Raw genomic sequence first — 19,724 nt, 5'->3', positions numbered from 1 at the left:
CTTATTGGATTCCAACCCTATATATATATATTAATTTAGGGTCAAACAAGAAAATCTTAAAAGACATCGATTCAGGGTCATTTTAAGAACATTCATCCTATATTAGAACATTCTTTCACTACAAGTCTACGAAATGAGGATGCAAACATCCTAAGTTTTTTAGATCTCACAAGACATTTGATAAAGAGAACTAGGCCAAAAGGGAAGTAAAACAAAAGGTTGTTTCTATTTCTCCAGAAGCCCAAAATAGATTCTTCGGAGTGAGAAACAGAAGCTGTTTAGCAGGGAGCTATTTACCAATCAATGATATTTTATCAGCAGACCATATTAACCCCTGCTCAAGCTTATGAATGCCATTCTTTTCTTATTAAATAGTTTATCCTATGCTTCTGTTTGTCCTCTCACAGACTCTCACTCACACCAACCAGTCCACCACCACAGCACCGCCATTAAGTATTTAATCAACCCTTTTTTCTAATCTCCTCAATGATTGCCAGCTCTCTCCCCTTACCTTTCTTGAAACCAAAATCTTTCTTAGAACGTGTTTTCGCCATCTCTTTCATTAATATAACAAATATGCTGTCATTTCCAGACTCCACTTTGTTGAAGCGTTGACTATAACCTTTTTAATAATAATATCTAACCAAAAGCTATTATATGATTTATATCTAAACCAAGTATTCACGCTAGAGTCAACCTGATTGTCAAAGTTGCTTGAGAAACCTAAGTGTGTAAGTCAATAGGCTTTATCGCCTTAAGGGTACCAGTCTTCATTCCATGACAATTTTACATATGAATTGCCTTAGTTCTAACCCAAGTGGGCAAGTTGGCTTTGCCTAGTGGGAGATATATTTTAAAGGTGTCAATGATAATCCATTGTAATCTATATTCATGCATCAGATATTCAGGGTTCATTGGATGAAACAAGAATAGAGGTATGCATGAGAATATATCGGCACATTTGAGTTGTCCAGTAGTTGTTACTCATTCAAAAAAATTCCACTATTAGACACCAATTCTATACTCTTTGGTAATAGTAAACAGAGTTACTCTACCTGCGTCACGGTCAACGTGAAAGCAATGTATGCAGCAACTGACAAGGAAGTAATCCATGCAAAAGGCGCACCAAATTTGTAAGCCAAAATACCTGACACCATAGATATCTAAAAAAGTATAGGTTAAAAATGTCAATGACTCTTTGGGAGATGACAAAAATGAGCCTCAAGAGGGGATAATGGGATAAACTTTAGAGATATACCTCTAAAATAGTGGGTACAATATTGAACACCATAGATGAGAGGATGAAGTTTATGGCACGACTACCACGATCAATGATCCGATTCAGACCACCAGTCTCTCGACTGTAGTACAGCAAACAAGAAATGTGAGACATACACTCTATCAACTAAGTCAAGAATAATAGCCAGTCAAACCCGAGTATATATACTGTTTGAAAGCGCCATCATCAAACAATTCAAGTAATCAGAATAGTGTTTATCAAAGTAGAAGTTAGCATACTTCCTACATAAAGTATAAAACAAGTTTGAACATGCCAACCAGAATATAAGAACGAACCTCAGATGATATCGGAGATCAAGGTCGTGCAAATGTGAGAAAACCTGCAGAAACCAACAATAGTAAAAATTAACAATAGCCGCAATCGTTTCTTTTATAAAGAAATAATTACCATTTGAACAGCTATTGGCTGTAATGCAAGAGCTATACACAAAAAAAATTGAGAAAAAGGCACAAATTCATTTAAAGATAATTAACTTAAGAATTGTTACACTGCATGATTGACATATTCAAAACACCATGTTCACACGTGGGAAGTAAAACTTCAAGTATATTCCCATTTCATTAATAAATTCTTGCCTCCAGGCTCCAGCTTCTCAAGAATTTGATTCCAAGAAACATGATACTCCCTCCGTCCCTTAACAACTACCTCATTCCTATTTTAAATGAAGGTCCAACTTACTTAAAGGCAACTTTGGCCAATTTTTTTAAAAAATAAAAAGAGATCACACCTTTAATTGTCATTAGCCTTCTGATTTAGAACCCACCCAATCCTCTGATTCACTGATCTCCTTCTCTCTTCTTTCATATCCATCTCTCTCAATAGATTATTTCACTGTCATTAACTCTCTCACCAATCTATCTTGTTTTCCTTCTTCAAATAACAAAAAACCCTATCTCCACACTTCCACTTTCCACATTTCTTTCCTGCGAATGAAATAGCTAGCTCTTTCACATTTATTTTTGTGAGTTATAATTCAGTGTAGACCTACTTGATATTGTTACGAATGTCGGTAAAAATATAATAACTCAATTTTCCTCAACTGCATTTTGTTCCTTATATTTTTCAAATCCTTTGGTAAAAGTTAAATATCTACAATTTAGGACTTTGGGAGAAAACACCCTAGATCTAAGAACATAAACTAGTCGTTGGGTGTCAATTATTTTGGAGAAAATTCTAAATCTATCACAATTGATTTCGAGGCTACAAATTTGCATCTAAGAGCAATATTTACTTAGAGCTTATATCACCTTTTTAACACCCTTTGTTGACTTGTGCAGGGATTTACTTAGAGCTTATATCACCTTTTTAACACCCAAGCCTTAACAAAGTAAAATTTGGCAATGGGACGATATTTAAAGGATGAAGTGAGTACTATTAAAGTTTGATAAATATTTGCATCTATGTTGCATAGACTTGGATTTGGGTGTCATGTCCGACACAGTGTCGCCTTCGACACTCTAGATTTTATAAAATTTCATAAAGGCCACTATATATTTGGTGTCTTGTGGCGTCATAGTGTCGGAGGATACCACACCGGACACTCAGATGCAATGTTACTCGGACTTGTCTCTAAGTGTTGTGTCCGACAAGGTGTCGGAGTGTTCAATACCTCAGTCCTAAATTTTGGTCGACACTTCGACACGGTCAAGGGAGTGTCTTGACTAATATTTAGGATATGGCTATTGTATAAAGTATCCAAAAAATTTAATAATAATAACAATAACAATAACAATAATAAAGTAATTAGATTTAAAAAAAAAAAAAGTTTAAAAAAGGTATAGTAAGTTAATAGGGAGAAGTTACCGTTAACAAAAACAACTTTTAATTAAAAATAAAAAATAAAGTAGAAAAGAAAGGATGAGAATGAGAATGAGAAGTCAAAAGTAAAAGAAATACTCCACCACATAAAGATGACAGCTGTCCACCTTTCTTTATTTGATAACAGTTGTCTCATATTTCCACCAAACCCTCGTTATTATCGGTCAACCTTGTTGGTGTATTGCTTCAAATTATTAGGGAGATTATGGTTTCCTATCTTTTAGTTAGTTAGTTAGTTAGCACTAGTTGCTTAATGTTAGGAGTCAATAATAATAGTTATTATTTAGTCAATGTTAATGGTCATAGTAGTGGTACGTAGAGTTTATTTCTCCACTTTGAGAATCATGTTAGTTAGTGGGGCTTAATAGTAGGGATTAGTTGTGGTTAAGGTTAGCTTATTTAAGTCGTAGAATGCATTGTACTTTGTTACGTTAATTATTCAGTATTATTATGAGTAGCTTCATATGTTTTCATTATTGTTTTCTCCTTCTCTAATTTACACAAACAGCACTAACATTGTTTCAGAGCTAATCCAGGTTCCAATCCTAAACCAAAATTAATGTCGTGAGATTGTTTTTGAGTGAAACCAAAAAAAAAAAAAAAATATTAAGTTGTGATTAAAACAAAAAATATCCGTCGTGTTATTCATTAGTGTGTCGTAGTATTTTTTTGAGTCAGTGTGGCAAGCAATGGTTCAAATTCATCACAACCCTTAATTCCAATTTTCAAAGGTGAAAAATATCACCTTTGGAGTATCAAAATGCAAACAATGTTCAGATCACAAGAGTTATGGGATATTGTCGAGTGTGGGTATGTAGAACCGACAGAGTCACCGGCGGAGCCAAATCAAAAGTTGCGTGAAAATCGCAAAAGGGATGCAAAGGCATTATTTTTTATTCAATCGGGAGTAGATGATGATATTTCCCCTAGAATTTCATCTACAAAGACATCCAAGCAGGCATGGGATATCCTAAAAACAGACTATAGGGTGATAGTAAGGTAATATGTGTTAAGTTACAAAACTTTCGTCGTAGTTTTGAGTCACTATTAATGAAGAAAAAGAGTCGGTGCAAGAATATTTGTCTAGAGTATCAAATATTGTTAACCAAATGAAATCATTTGGTGAAAATATTAGTGATCAAACTGTTGTGAGTAAGGTGTTAAGGAGTTTAAAACTTAATTTCAATCATGTTGTTGTGGCAATTGAAGAGTCTAAAAACACGTCTAATTATAATTTTCATGATTTAATGGGTTCCCTTTTAGCTCATGAAGATAGAATTTCAAAGTCTCATGAGAATGAAGGAGATGAAAAAGCCTTTCAAGTTAAAGGACAAATGTCAAATGGAAGGTATTATGAGGGTAGTCGTGGTCGTGGTTATGGTTATGGTTGAGGTGGTCGTGGTCGTGAAGAAAATGGCAGTGGTGATCAATTTGAAGGTCAAAGTTCATCTATGAGTAGAGTCCAATGCTACTATTGCAAGAGGTATGGTCACAAGGAAGATAGGTGTTGGGATAAGCAAAGGGATGAGCAAAAGAAAATGCATACCAATTTTGCTCAAAATGTCGAAGAAGAAGAGAATAGGCTCTTTTAAAGTCGTGTGTCATGGTTATGTCGTGGTGTCTTCAGTGTCGTGAGTTAATGCATGTCGAAGTCCGTCGTCGCAATATGGTCATTGGTGTTGGTGGCTTTGAAGCAAGGGGGTGTGTTGGTGTATTGCTTCAAATTATTAGGGATATTATGGTTTCCTATCTTTTAGTTAGTTAGTTACCACTAGTTGCTTAATGTTTTAGTCAATGTTGATGGTCATAGTAGTGGTACGTGGAGTTTGTTTCTCCACTTTGAGAATCATGTTAGTTAGTGGGGCTTAATAGTAGGGATTAGTTATGGTTAAGGTTAGCTTATTTAAGTCGCATAATGCTTTGTACTTTGTTACGTTAATTATGCAGTATTATTATGAGTAATTTCATATGTATTCATTATTGTTTTATTATTAATCCACGGACGAATTTGTGCACATTACATATCCTGTGTCATAGAGTTCAAAGAAGCAAGATGTGGTAGCCTTGTCATCATCACATGTGGCTGTAACTGCAACAGCATGTCAGTGTGTTTGGTTACGGAGGTTATTAACTGATTTCTTCCACATTCAAGAAGGTGCAACTGAAATTTTTTGTGATAACAAGGCAACAATCGCCATGACAAAAAATTAGGGGTGAAACAAATTTGGTTTAAAACCGAACCAAACCGAATTTGGAATATGGTTCGGTTTTTTCTTAAGTGGTTCAGTTTCGGTTTGCAAAATCAAGAAACCGAAATTATATAGTTCGGTTTCGAAAAATGAAAAACCAAAAAACCGAAACCGAACCGAATTTTAAGCCCAACCCCAAAAAACCCTAGCCCAACACTACATAGTATATAAAGCAAATAAACCCTAATCACCTCTCAGCCGCTTTCTCTCTCCTCTTCTCTTTCCGCCCTTTCTCTCCTTTCCTCTTCTCTCCTTTGCCCTTTTTCTCTCCTCGTCGATCTCTTCTTCGTTCCACCCCCTCTTTCTTTTCCTCTTTCTCGTCTTTCTCCTCGCCACTAGCCCGCTTCACCGTTAACGAACGCCTTTTTGAGGTTTTAATTTCGAACACCATTAACTAAAGGTTTTTCATGTCAAATTTGAACATGAAAACTCTAGATCTACAATTTTTATGGTCGAATTCGACCTTTAAACCCAAAGCCAACGTTTTTTTGGTGGAATGTGAGGACGTCAGGTATGTCCTTTTTTTCTTTCTTTTCATTTGGTAGTTTTGGCTAAATATAAAGCTTGCCCATTATTAATCACTAATTGCCCAACTATAGTGCTTGGAGTAGTAAGTTTCCGTCATCTTCTCTTTTCTTCTTTTTGGCTTCGATTAAAATTATTCTTGTAAAAAGGGAACTGTAAGTTTTTGTGGCTGAAATAGCATAATTGCAGCACTAAGTAGAAACGATTTTTGGTAATAATTAGAAGGTTGGGGTTTGGGTGGAAGGGATGAAGGGTGGTGAAATAAGGTGGGTTGTGGTGGGTGCGGATCTGGGTTAGGGGTGGTGAAATAAGATTAAAACTTGCTTAATTATGTTTTTATGGATTTATTTGGTTTGGTTTTGTTTGGTTCGGTTTTGATTGGTGTGGTTTGGTTCAGTTTTGATTGGTGTGGTTTTGTTCCGTTTTTTTTTTTTTTTTTTTTTTGCCAATTTTGATGTTTATGTTACTCTTTAGGAAAATTCGGTGCGGTTTAGATTTTTTAAGAAAACCGAAATTTAGGGGCTAGTTTGGCACCAGTTTTGGTTTTCAGTTTCCTGTTTTTTTGAAAACCAAAACCAAAAACAGGAAACAAGAAAAAGGTGTTTTCACTTTTCTGTTGTCAGTTTTCAAAATTATCATAATTTTAATAAGTTTATATAATTTTTGATTCATTATGGGACTCATATTATTTACTTTTTGAAAACAAAAAACCAAAAAACAGAAAACCACAGCAATGTCAAACGAACCCTAGGTTGTTTGGTTTGGTTCGGTTTCAAACCTAAAGTGGTGCGGTGTGGTTTGCAAAATCAAAAAACCGAAATATAGTGGTTCGGTTCCGATTTGGGCAAAAAATCAAACCGAAAACCGAACTTTCACCCCTACAAAAAATCCAGCGTTTCACAACAGAACAAAGCATATCGATATTCGTTATCATTTCATTCGAGACTTGGTTGTTGCTGATACTATTGTCTTGAAGCATTGTGGGACAAACAAGCAGGTTGCCGATGTCTTTACAAAACCGCTTCCGCAAGCTAAGCATGACTATTTCAGGTTACAAATGGGAGTGACAAACTTTGAAGGAAGGGAAAGTGTTGAAATCAGTCCTTCAAAGTAGCTAGTACTAAGTCAAAGTAGTTACGTTTTATTCCAATTTCTTAGATGCAGTACCTAAGTAGTTTACTTAGTCTTATGAATAAATTAGTATATTTTGTCTAGGTACATTTGTTAAGGAGTCATGGTGTATCCCACTTCCTTTCAGTACTCCTATTTTTATGTTCAGTTAGTTTTTTATTAAGCATATTTAAAGGCCTTTTATGTACTCCTTTTTTATGCAAATAATGAAATATCTTTTCCCTTAATAATTCTACATGCTCTTTCATTTTCTGGCTTATTTGCCTCTTTCTCTCTCTATTTCCCTATTATGTAGCTGCTACACGCCAGAAACAATGGAGTTTACCACTAAAATTCTACCGACTCACGGCCGTATCGACACCTATTTCAGACACTTTTTTGATCCCTGAGTCGACACTTTCCCAGAGCCGTGTCAAGGGTTGTGTCGCGCGTCCCACACGAGGCTAAGGAAGGTGTCAGAGACCTCGGAGTAACAGTGCTCAGATGTATGTCGGAGTAACATAGATTTGCATTGTTCAACACTTTGTTATGTGATCTTTTCTTTCTCTTTTCACCATTTGCTAACTATATTCTATTAGGTATAACACCATAAACTACAATATTTCTATTTTCTACTAATGAAATAACTGGAAAATCATACCACAATTGTAACGACAAATATCTGATAATTCTTGTCAATCAAAATCCACAACAGGATATTGGAACCAGAAAAGATGCACCACTAATCGCTCCTCGTCGGACAAAAGCACCAATGTCTACATGTTACTTATGGAGGATTTTATATTCAACTGACAAATCTTTAAAAATTCTCACCAAACCCTAGTGCACTAGGTTTATAAAACCTCCAAGTTTTTGCACTTTACATAAATCTTAAAGAACAATAATCACCTTAATCTCCCTCCCCCACCTCCCCTCTTCCCTCTTTAGATGTCGGTGAAAATGGGTGACTAAGTCCAAGTGTAAATTGCCATACTCATCCCGTAACTGTGCCAGATCCAAAATGAAATGGACTAGCAAACATGTCTTTTCCAATTAGCTTAACAGCAAACACAAATAATGCCCAAGTAGTAAAGTGAAGAAAAAAGAAGTTACCTTCCGTGATAAGGAACGAATAGTCCGCAGAGCTACCTTGGAAAAAACAGCAGTGCGTAATTCTGCGTATGCAAGTTATAAGTATTAAGATATACCCTCAAGATTAAGTTGTATTGAAAAATAAAAACCATTAGACCAAGATACATGTTAATATGCTATGAAATTGACAGGCCTCAAAAATATTGCATGATTAAGTACCATTAAATGCCGAAGCACCAGTACGTGCAATCCCATAACCAATTAAAACAGCAGCTGGACTAACAAAAAAAGCAAGCATATATGAATTGCCAGCTGTGAAGGAAGCAAGAGTGTTGGCATTTCCAGTAGCAGTTGTAAGCCAATCAACCGCAAGTTTAAACAAGAAAGGCACCTGAACATCAAAACCTGAAATAGAAACAGAAGCAACCAAAATCTCTTATAGCGAATGTCAATTTAATTTTCACTAGAAAGGCTTTGATTCATTGTACATTTCCTTAGCATGGATGACAATTTTTTTTTCTTTTTTTTTTTTGGTGAAAACACCCACGATTCCAGGAATACCTTATAGACGACACAAATATCAGGTGATGCTTCTTTATTTAAAAAAGGGAAAAAATAATTATAAAAAAAAAAAAGGCACATGCGACATGCCCAACTATTATATTTTATAGATTTCAAGTATCACATGCCATCCATTAAAAACAATTGTCAAGCCCACTGATTTTCTAGCCTTGATATGCCCAACACACTTAAGTGTAAAATAACAAGAGATTGGGTGCTGGAACAGAAAGTAATAAATAGAAGCACACCTTAGCACCAACTAGAAATCCTAAGGCTGCTATGACCCTGAAACGAAATTCAAGGTTATCCTTTGACCATAAGTACTTAGCCAAGGTGGTTAACATTTTCATATCTGGAACTTGATCAACTTTTGCTTCCCGGCTAATGTTTTGCTTGATGACCTGCTTAGCTCCATTTACATCACCGGGTGAAGTCGACAATAATGCATACCCCTTAAGGTTTATCCTCTGCAATGAAACTCTGAATTAGAAACTAAAAACTGTTAAAAAAAAATTAAAAAAAATAAAAATAAAATAAAAAAAGAAGAAGAAACAGTCAACATTGACATATAATTTCCTTTTCTTCGTTGATTTAACTTTAGCTAAAGCCTCACAAACAGAGATAGAACCATCAATTGAGAAACGTGGTGTTATTTGGGGGGGGGGGGGGTGTAAAAGTCTCCAATAGTCTACAAAAGGACAATTATCGTACAAAAAGCTCTTAAGATACATAAAAACATTAAAATGCACCACAACTCCTCTTTTGGTGTCTTTTTAAACATCAAAGACAAGCAAGCAAGATACGAAATTGAATCAACAATAAGTATCCATAACCATAACACATTGTCAACCCTGGCCTCCAATTCACACATAATGATGGTGGTTACTATTCCTAAATAAAGTAATACCGATGTTTTGCTTTCCTAAATAGCTTAATGGATATAGTTGCAATGTCACTGAACACATTCCAGACATGAAATAAATACAGGAATAAGACAGAGAGTTACAAATCACAGTAGCAGAAAACTATCATTTGTCCCTAAATCCCTAATATATCCTGATTATTACCACTATTCCAAACACTCCCCCCACCCATCCCCAAGTGGTTGAAGGGATTTGGCAAGAAAAGAAAATGATCCTTATTAGTAACCCATGTTTGGTATGACATAAGATATGGAAATTGGTATGAAAGGAAAAAAAGTGGAAGGAAAGCCTCTCTACATAATTTTCTTTCACTTTTCTTTCCTCCCAAATTGGAGGAATTTGAGAGGACAAAGAAAAATAAAAAAAGCTTCTTAATTTCTTTGTCTTCCCTTCGATTTCCTTTGTGGGTGAGCCTAAATACTGGAAAATAAAGTATCTTCTCTATCCATGTTAACACCGAAATTTTGTTAATTATTAGGTGTCAGATATATCTAAATTAGGAGATAATATCAATAAATAAAAGATATTTATCTTAAGATCTCGTAGAATATTTGATTATTATCTTGCTAACTACTATACGAATCTCTATATAAAGAGGGTCGTTTATAGGGTTTAAGGACGCTCAGATGGAACAAGTCACAAAGACTCCATCTCCTCCCTACTACCAAACATTGTAGGTACATAGTATGGATTAAGCTGACAAGGCCCCATACTACAAACAAATACAAAACCCTAACCCTTTGGAGAGAGGAATCAAGAGATCTAAAAGAGTTGCAACACACAAACTATCAATAAATAATTATTTCTGTATTTTTTCTACCTCTTTTATTATGTATTGCAGGTTTGAATTTTTATGGTTTACAAATTGGCACGCTCGGTGGGACAATTTTCGCTCTTCATCTCAGCTCTCCAAATTTCAAAACTCGTAGACTTAAAGGGGCATGCCAAATTTGCTTTCAAATTCTACAGAAAAATTTCAAGACCAAGTTGCATCCGATGTCAAATTTCCACAACATGGGGGGCCATTTGTTGACACCGAAATTTTGTTAATTATTAGGCGTCAGATATATCAATAAGTATAAGATATTTATCTTCAAGATCTCGTAGAATATTTGATTATTATCTTGTTAACTACTATACGAATCTCTATATAAAGAGGGTTGTTTATAGGGTTTAAGGAGGCTTAGATGGAACAAGTCACAAAGATTCCATCTCCTACCTACTACCAAACATTGTAGGTACATAGTATAGATTAAGGCGACAAGGCCCCAAACTACAAACAAATACAAAACCCTAACCCTTTGGAGAGAGGAATCAAGAGATCTACGAGAGTTACAACACACAAACTATCAATAAAAATAATTGTTTCCGTGTTTTTTCTACCTCTTCAATTATGTATTACAGATTTGAATTTTTATGGTTTACAATCCCTTCTCTTTCTTTTCCTTTCCTTAACTAATATTGAACCAAAAAGGGTTGCTCCAAGTCTCCAACCACAAATGAAGGGTTTAAAAAAAACCCACTACATTCCAATTTTTGACAAAGTTAAATAAATAAAGAGCAGCTATGTACCACCCTCACACAACATGTCTACATTCAACTGAAACCAAATACTACACCTAATGTCGAAGCTTACAATTCAAAAATGTCAGCATTATGGTTCTGCATCACATGATTAAAACCATTCAATAGACAATATCAAAGCCCATGAACTAAACGTTTCGAATTGCACCGATTTTGTTTGATTCTCTTCAAAACCCAGGATTTTCAACAAACCCAGTATAATTTAGCTCAAACAACTCCAAAAGAACCACAATCACAACACACAATTAATCAATTTGATTAAACACATCCAATCATAACATCAAACACTAATAACACAACTTTGATCAATTCAACAAACATGAAACACCCATTATTCAAAAAACCAGAATTCAACAAAACATAAACAAATTCAAACAACCCCAGTTCAAATTGAAGTCAAATGAAAGAGAAAGAGGTAACCTTATCAGAATTGAGTCCATTGTTGGGTCGGAAAATGCTATTAGATGACGACAACACGGCAGTTGGAGAGAAGAAAGCCGGCGACATCAAAGGAGAATAAGAGTGAAAACCGACGCCGGAAAAATGCGCCGGAGAATTGCGCCGGCGTATGACCGGAGATGTAAGTTTGCGAGTGACGTAAGCACGTAGAGTGGAAGAGGACCTCCACATTGTCATTTTTTGACGCCTACCAAATCAAATCCCCCAATATTCGTTTACTGCTTCGGTTGCAAGCGATACACGACTCTATAATTCTATATATATACGGTGGTGTGTATATGAGTTTTCTTTCTCCTCGTTTTTAGAGTGAGTTTTGAAAATGGTTCATATGTGTATAAACCATAAGGATTGGAAATGCGCAAATAAAATGGTGCATTTGGTGTGGAGTGTTGGTGGTGTATCTAGTCAACATAATAATCGATGTTCATTGTGGCTTTTGTGGGTGAAGTATACGAAGTGAGCAAGCTTCGATTCATGTATTAGATCGATAAAGTGTTGTCAATCGATTGGTCATATTGTAAATAAGAAAAACAATATTCAATTTTCAGCTCATAATTGTAAATGGTCACTCTGCTTAATTACTATGAATGCAAGTAATTGTAGCAAGTCGTTAAAAAAATTAACCTTCGTTCGTGTTGTCCTTCTTCATTCTTTTTCGCCCCGTCTTTCTTATCTTCTTTCTTCAATGATAATGGCAGATCCTCCTCAACGATAATTGTGGATCCTTCTTTTTCTTTCACCAGCACATCATACAATGCCTTACAAAGGGAGAGATAAGGACATGGTTAACCTTAAAGTGTAGGGTTTGACACTTCTAGCTAAACATACCTCAAAGATTCATCATCACCTCCATCAAACACATGTGATTCATAATTCACGATGATACCTTTCAATCTAAACAAATATAGGATTCGGACAGTAAACCAATGATACGACGTTTATAACAATAACAGTAATGTTAGTCTTGAATATGGAGACTTTTAAGGGAATTATATGGTTAGTTGACTGGAAAAATTGGTCGAGGGCCCAAAAGGTGGTGAAAATAAGTGAAAACAAAAAAAAAGTTAACCCCATTATTCGAGTTAAGTACAAAAGTAGGGTCCATCTTTTTCCATTTTTCACTATTTGGGACCTCTATGTTTTTTTTTTTTTCACCTTTTGGGACCTCAAAGGCATTTTCCCCAAAAGGTAACCAAAGATCAGTTAAAAATTGAGTCCCTTAGTTAACATGTGGGACCTTAAAAAAAAAGACTCTGGAAACGAAAAAACTCAATCCCCTCATAATGACGTCTACTGTTGATTTGATTGCGGCGCACTGGATCGTTACACGTGTTCCTTTGGGAGTGGCTTCTTGTTCTATAGGCTACGTAAATGAGTGGCTAATAATGAAACGCAGCGTTTGGAATATCTGAGGTTTATTTATTCTAATTTAGGCGTCATTTTCTCATTTATTCCTCTGTTCATCTTCTGAAATTCTCTCAGCTTCCTTGAATATTCTTCTCATTTAGGAGCTTCCAATAGTGGTAATTTGCACGCCATTGTTGAAGATTACTGAGGTATGCATCCTTAACTTGTAGTTTTTTTTTTTTTTTTTTTTTTTGAAATTCTTAGTTTTTTCGAATAGGTATATTTAGGTTTTAGGGTTTCAATTTTTTTTTTTTTTGTTTCAACTGTCTGCTTCAATTATGCGACTATGTCTTGAAACTAGATGTTGGGTGTGTTAGAAAATGTTTTATATGTTTGGTGAATGTTTGATTTATGGCGCATTAGCTGATTAGATATGTTGTGGTTAGGATTTTGTAGAAAACAAAGCGTTAGTGTAAGACATTAAAAATTTGTTAGGTTTGGTGATTGTAGGAGTAAAATGGATGGACTTAAGTATGCTCACCTTGTGCTACACCTCGATGTCCTTCGTTTCATGTTTTCACAAGGCTGGATGTAATACTGACAGGGTAAAGTCGTATCCCCTAATAAAAAATAATTACCTAAATCACTAACTAAGGTAGATAGGGACGTAGGGTCGATCTCCACAGGGAAACTAGTCTTTTTACTCCTAACTTATTAATATAATCTAAACTATTTAAGTAACCAATATTTAAAGTCGAATAAGAAACTAAACTAAAAGAGAGTAGGAATAGGGGGAAAATAATATATGAAGGATCTAGGGCATAGGTTCACCAATAAATAATACTCCAGGGTAAAACAGGGTAATCAATCATTGATAAGGCATAGATAACATGATTAACATGCTCTCGCAATTTATTAATCAACATAGATCTAACAGGCTCTCGCAATTTACTAGATCTAAGTTCTTATTGAAAATAGCCTTTAATATCAAATTAACATCTGCTCGATTCATCAATTTAATATTGCTATACTTTTACAAGCCGCAATTGTAAAACATTAAAACAATCCAATAAGAAATTATCATGCAATACCAACAATCAATAATAGTCAATCATCAATGCATCAATTAACCAGATTGTAAAGGGCTCTCGCTACTTATTACAATCACACAATTAATTTACCGGTATTAAATCTCATCTCTCGAATCTTGACTTAACCATTTATAAATTAACTTGCCTATTGAAACTAGACCTAAACATTAATTCTCATCTCTCGATTCTTGAATCAATATTGTCAAACTCATGCATAAAAGATAGGCCTAATCTAGTCACAGAGCATTAAATCAATCAATAGGAAATTAATCTAGCATTGATAATCAACAACAATAATTTACCCCTTCATATTATTTATTAGATCCCCATAAACCCTAGAAATTAAACTACTCACACATAATTAAATATAAACTAAACAAAGCAATAGAATAAATCATGATCAAAGAAATAAGATAAATAAGATTAAAGGAAGAGAAATCGTTACCAAAATAATCTGGAATTAATCAAAGAAATAAGAACAAAGGTTTAGAGAGAGAGTTTAGAGAGAGAAGTCTAAGTAGAGAGAGAGACTAAGGAAGAAGATTAAGAGAAGAAGTAGTAGAAGAAGATCTAAGAGAAGAGGTAGTTAATTATTCCGTACAAAACGTATTTAAAACAAAACTAAAACAACTCCTAATTAGAAACTAATTGCTCGACAAAAATGCTTCTCCAGAAACACGCGCCCGATCGGGCTAGAGGCCGCCCGATCGGGCGCGCCTTTTCTCCAATGCTTCTTCTAAGTTGCCGCGCCCGATCGAGCCTACGCTCACCCGATCGGGCGCGCCTTTCCTTTATAGCACCCATGCGCGCAGCCGCCCGATCGGGCGTATGCTTGCCCGATCGGGCCCGGTCTTCATCTTCAAGGCTTGGACTTCGATTGGGCTAGATTTCTCGGCCCAATCCATATTTCCTCTCGGGTCTCGAATACATGGTCCAATTGCCTCGTGATCCAAATAACCGAGCCCTTAATCACCGGCTCGATGGCTCTAACCGGCCTTGGGCTCCAAAAGTGGTCGTGTTCTTCCAATGCTCGTAGTTGCTTCATAAAAATCCCGGGAAATTGCTCCAAAGGTGCAATTCTCTGCAAAACTCAACCAAAACTACGAAAACACTAGAAAACACATATTAGTAATTAAAGTGGCCCGAAAGAGCCAAAAACACTACTAATAATGACCACGGGACGGGGGTAAAACACTATATAAAATAGACATATCAAATACCTCGTATTTTTATACGTATTTTATTTAAAATAAGTATTTTAAGAAGTATTTAATTGAATTGAAATGTCTTGTTTAAAGTATTTTAGTTATTTATTTTAATAAGTTGGAAATATTTTATAAAAGGAAAGTTTATTTAATTTATTATTTTAATTAAGTTGGGGTTTAATTTAGGAAAGTTTATTTTAGTAAAGTTTTATTAGGAATGGGATTAGGAAAATTAAAAAGGGAAAGTTTAGGGAGAAGGGTTTTAGAGAAGGGATCCCACATATGAGGCAAATCAAACTTTGCCCAGAGTGGAGAAAACCCAAGGTAAACTTCTCTCTCCTTTTTCCTTATTTTCTTTCTTTTTTTTCTTTCTCCTTCTTCCCCTTCCCCTTCTCTTTTTTCGGCTACCCACCACCACCACCACTGCCAGCCACCGGCAGCAGGTGGCTGCCACCGCCAGCAGCGTCAGCCGCCGCCAGTAGGCGGCCACCGGCGCTGGCAGCCGGCGTGGTGGCTGCCGCTGCCCTTCCTCCCTCTTTTTTGAATAAAAAAAATTAATCTTTGTTTTAAAATTCAATTTAATCATAGATCTAAATATTAATTATGGGTTTTGTGATTTGATTTTTGATGTTTGATTATAAGTATTATGTTAATTAATTTTCAGATTATGTTTTTAATTAAAAAGCCCCAATTTTTGAAACCCTAGGTTCTTGATTTATAAATTATTGAAGGATTATGATATATAATGGTGTAAACCTTTGATTAAAGTGTTTTAAGACTAAATTACAGCAAGATTTAATTAAAATATAGTGCTGGAATTTTTGGTAAAGCATTAAAAATCAAGTTTTTTAAGGAATTTTAATTACCCATTAATTGGGATTGAATTATGATGTTTTAAATATAATTTCAGCTTATTTTAAATAAATTATGAGGGGTTTTATAATAGTATATATTGCTGGAAATTTGTGTAGAGTGGATTTTAATATTCTTTTATGATTTTAAATTGTAGGAGACTTTGAAGTGAGTGATTTCTATTAATTGTGGTGATATTAAGATCGTAATCAAGGTACGTTCGCGTACTTAGCATAATTATGTTGATGTAGTAGCATGCTAAATGTGTTTGATTGATTACAAGTAGTATCATGCTAGGTTTGGTTTGGAAATTATGATTTGGATGTTATTGGTGATTGGATTATGAAGCATGATTTAGCTGTGATGGATTATTGAATGGAAAATAATAGTTTGGAATATTATTTATGAGCCACATATTTATTTATGGCATGTTAGAGAGCATGTTTAATTAAACTAAATGTTTAATTTGGTTTGGAATATTGAAAAGGAATTTTATTATGGTTAATATAATTTTTATTGATGTTATAAGCATGAGGAAAGAGCTATATATGTGTCTATGTACATGAGGAATAAATTGTATGTTGGTGCCTTAGTGCACTTAAGGTGTATTTAACACCGAGGGATAGGATTTGTGGCAGGTAGAATTAAAAAGGATTCAACATTAAATATTATGTGGTCACTAATTATTCAAGAATTAAATTGGTGTGTTTGATTGTTTGAATAATTATTGTTGATTGAATGATTATGGTTTGAGGGTCATCAATGAGTTTAATAATCTGTAAATAACGTAAAGTGAAAGAGATTACGCACCAAAACTCTTGGAACGTATATACCTCGAGTATGAACATATAGAGGGAGTTATGGGGTTTTATATTTAACCATAACTTCTAATGGAGTACAGGACGATGTACATTCCTTTTATTATTATTATGCGCAAGAATTCCGCCACCTATTTGTGGTTTTTTATGCTGGCACGGTTAGCTCCCGTGTCAATAACCTTAATTTATTAGGGGAGGTTAGTGGGAAACCCGTTCGATGTGTAATCAACGCTAAATAAATTATTTAGTGTCTAGTGAGAATTTTTATCAAATGTGGTATGCTTGAAAAACAGGTGCAATAAGGTAAGTAGTGTGTTGATAGAGGATTGTATGCTAGTGTGTTAATTGCACTTATGTACTCAGCTTTGCTGATTGAGTGTTTTGCGTGTTTGTTGACCTTGTCTTTATCTTAGCCCTATGATGACCAAATTTTAATGGAGAGTAGTGGAAATAGGTAGAGATAAGCTTTTCAGATGTTGAAGCATATTCATGAATGGACATGAGTGAAGAGCGTATTATGCTAGTTTCCATAAGTATATGATGTGTTTATCGCTTTAACTATTTATGATAATATTACTGTGTGTGACTAACGAAAAGGGTTTTGAGTTTGGTTTTGTTTTAATAAGGGCCTATAATGGTTCCAAGTTGTAGGTTGATTTTATTTTACTTCGTTTGACTTTATTTTCGTTGATTGACTTTTCAAGTTGACTTGTTTTGAAAGGTTTTGAAATTAGTCTTTTGCTTTGTGTCTTTGATAATTGTGTTAGCTGTTATCACGGTGGCGGTAATGTCTTAGATATTCCTATTTAAAGTTTTATACAGGGAAAAACAGGTATTTCAAAAGAAAGGAATTTCTAGGGTGTTACACTGGACTCTACTTCAACAGCTGCGGCCTCGAACACATGTAGGAGGTGGAGGGAGATGATACGTTATGGTCTGGAGGAGGCGAACCCTGTTCTTGGGATGGAGCAGATAATGGTTCTCCATGTGTTTCCCAAACTAACTTGGGGAGAGCAAGTTGTTGCGGGGAGGGTTTGTATGGAATGGAATAGGATGGTGCATAGGCATAGGAATGTGGCATACCATTATTATAACAACTTCACCTCCTACATTAACTGGGTTGCTGGTGACCTTGTTAACAATGGAGGTCATGACTTTTGGGCTCACGTGATTGGTGACTAGATAGCCTACTTCATGTGATGGCTTCCCTTGGTTGTTTAGGGAGGATAAGTTGTAGGTTTGGGTAGATGGGGTGGTAGTAGTAGCATTTTGGGTTTGTAAAGCTAACTTAGATGGGGTCGTACCTCTTTTTGCTTGAAGCTTTTAGTTGTTTCTGATGAATTTGTATGTTTTTGTTGTCAATGCTTGGTGACATCGTGAGATTGTTCCTTTTTGTAACACCTTGCTACATCATTGACAACTTGTTCAAACAATGATTATCAATGGAATGAAAATTGGTTAAGTTTGTTTGATTATTCAGTTGTTGCACATATTGTCAATGCTCAATTGTTCATCTACATTTGCTTGAATTGTTTTCAATATATTTAAAATGGCTTGGATGTATACTGGTATTGATCTTTGGAATTGTAGCTCATAACATGAATCAAATCAATGCTTTGTAGATATGGCTAGTGATATTGCACCTTGCATAATACTTCATCATGATGGGCAATGGCAGAGTACTTCATCATATGTGGGGTGGTTAAGTGAAAGTTTTCAATGAATTGGGTGATGATTTTGACGGTACACGTCTAAAAACCTTAATCAACTCATTAGGTTATACAAATGTTATCAAATTGCACTATTGTGATCCTTTGAAAAAATTGTCAAATGGTGTTAGGTTCCTATCATATGGTGATAGCACATTCACTAAGTTCAAGAGTCTCTTGTTTGAATATAAAATTGTTGATGTTTTCATTGAACATGATAATGAGATCAGGCCAAGGTTTAACATATATAGGGTCGAGGAGTGGTTATGTGTCTAGTAGGCAAGGCACTGAAGTAGAGCATGTTGAACATATTGAACCCTTATTGGTCAATTTTGGTGAATCTAATTACACTTTAAATAGAGCTGATCACACTGAGCCCGACCCGACCCGACCCAATTTTGGGCGGGTTTTGGGCGGAATTTTCCGGCCCGAAATCGGGTCGGGCCCGGCCTGGCCTGATTTTTAAAAAAGTTTGGACGGGTTTGGGAAATGGATTTTTTGCATTTTTAGTTATTTTTTTGGCCTGACCCGAAAGCCCGTATGGCCCGACTAGTTTGGGCTTGGCCCGACCCGGCCCGACCTGAGAAATGGCCAAATTTTTTTAACCTCGTTCCGACCCGCCCATTAATCACTGTAGACACCCATTTGTGTCTCCCCAAAACCAAACCTAGTGATGAATATCTTTCATGTCATTTGATTATCGAACAAAGCGAAAGTGTGAAAAGTCTAGTGATGAGGATGTTTTTATTAAAATATCTCTTCTTTCTGTTTTTGAAAATATTTCTTTTCTTACCCTATTTTTGAAAAACGTGCATTCCAGTTTAGTTTAGTCCATTATATGGGTCCAATAATAGTGTAGTTGGATGGGGCTTGAAAATACCTTTCCAACGATATATTATAAGCCCGATTCCGATGAATAATGAGGAAGTTATGGCCAAAATACTAAACTGGGCCCAAACCGGATTTTACCTACGACCCAATGATCATGTGGAGGGTCCAAAGATTTAATCCTATTTCTAAACTAATTAGGATTAATTAAAAGCTTCTATAAGTTTATAAAAGATTTTAATTATCCTTTTTG

The 19,724-nt window shown here is 35.3% G+C and overlaps 1 protein-coding gene across 1 annotated transcript in view; it reads right to left on the bottom strand.

Moving 5' to 3' along the window:
• The window catches only part of LOC145635920 (ABC transporter B family member 25, mitochondrial-like), a 28,036-nt gene extending 16,181 nt beyond the window's left edge, over window positions 1–11,855 (bottom strand). The window contains exons 1-7 of the mRNA XM_081687291.1: window positions 11,583–11,855; window positions 8,904–9,122; window positions 8,314–8,527; window positions 8,116–8,177; window positions 1,576–1,619; window positions 1,259–1,361; window positions 1,056–1,163 (exon numbers count right to left, since the gene is read on the bottom strand). Coding sequence (XP_081543417.1) covers window positions 1,056–1,163; window positions 1,259–1,361; window positions 1,576–1,619; window positions 8,116–8,177; window positions 8,314–8,527; window positions 8,904–9,122; window positions 11,583–11,798 — 966 coding nt within the window. The 5' untranslated portion in view covers window positions 11,799–11,855. The remainder of the gene's footprint in view (window positions 1–1,055; window positions 1,164–1,258; window positions 1,362–1,575; window positions 1,620–8,115; window positions 8,178–8,313; window positions 8,528–8,903; window positions 9,123–11,582) is intronic.
• Between the last annotated feature and the right edge of the window lie 7,869 nt (window positions 11,856–19,724).

Source organism: Chenopodium album, chromosome 6, assembly GCF_948465745.1.
Source record: "Chenopodium album chromosome 6, dcCheAlbu1.1, whole genome shotgun sequence".
NCBI classification, from domain to species: domain Eukaryota; kingdom Viridiplantae; phylum Streptophyta; class Magnoliopsida; order Caryophyllales; family Amaranthaceae; genus Chenopodium; species Chenopodium album.
This window is presented reverse-complemented; position numbering and strand designations above follow the sequence as displayed.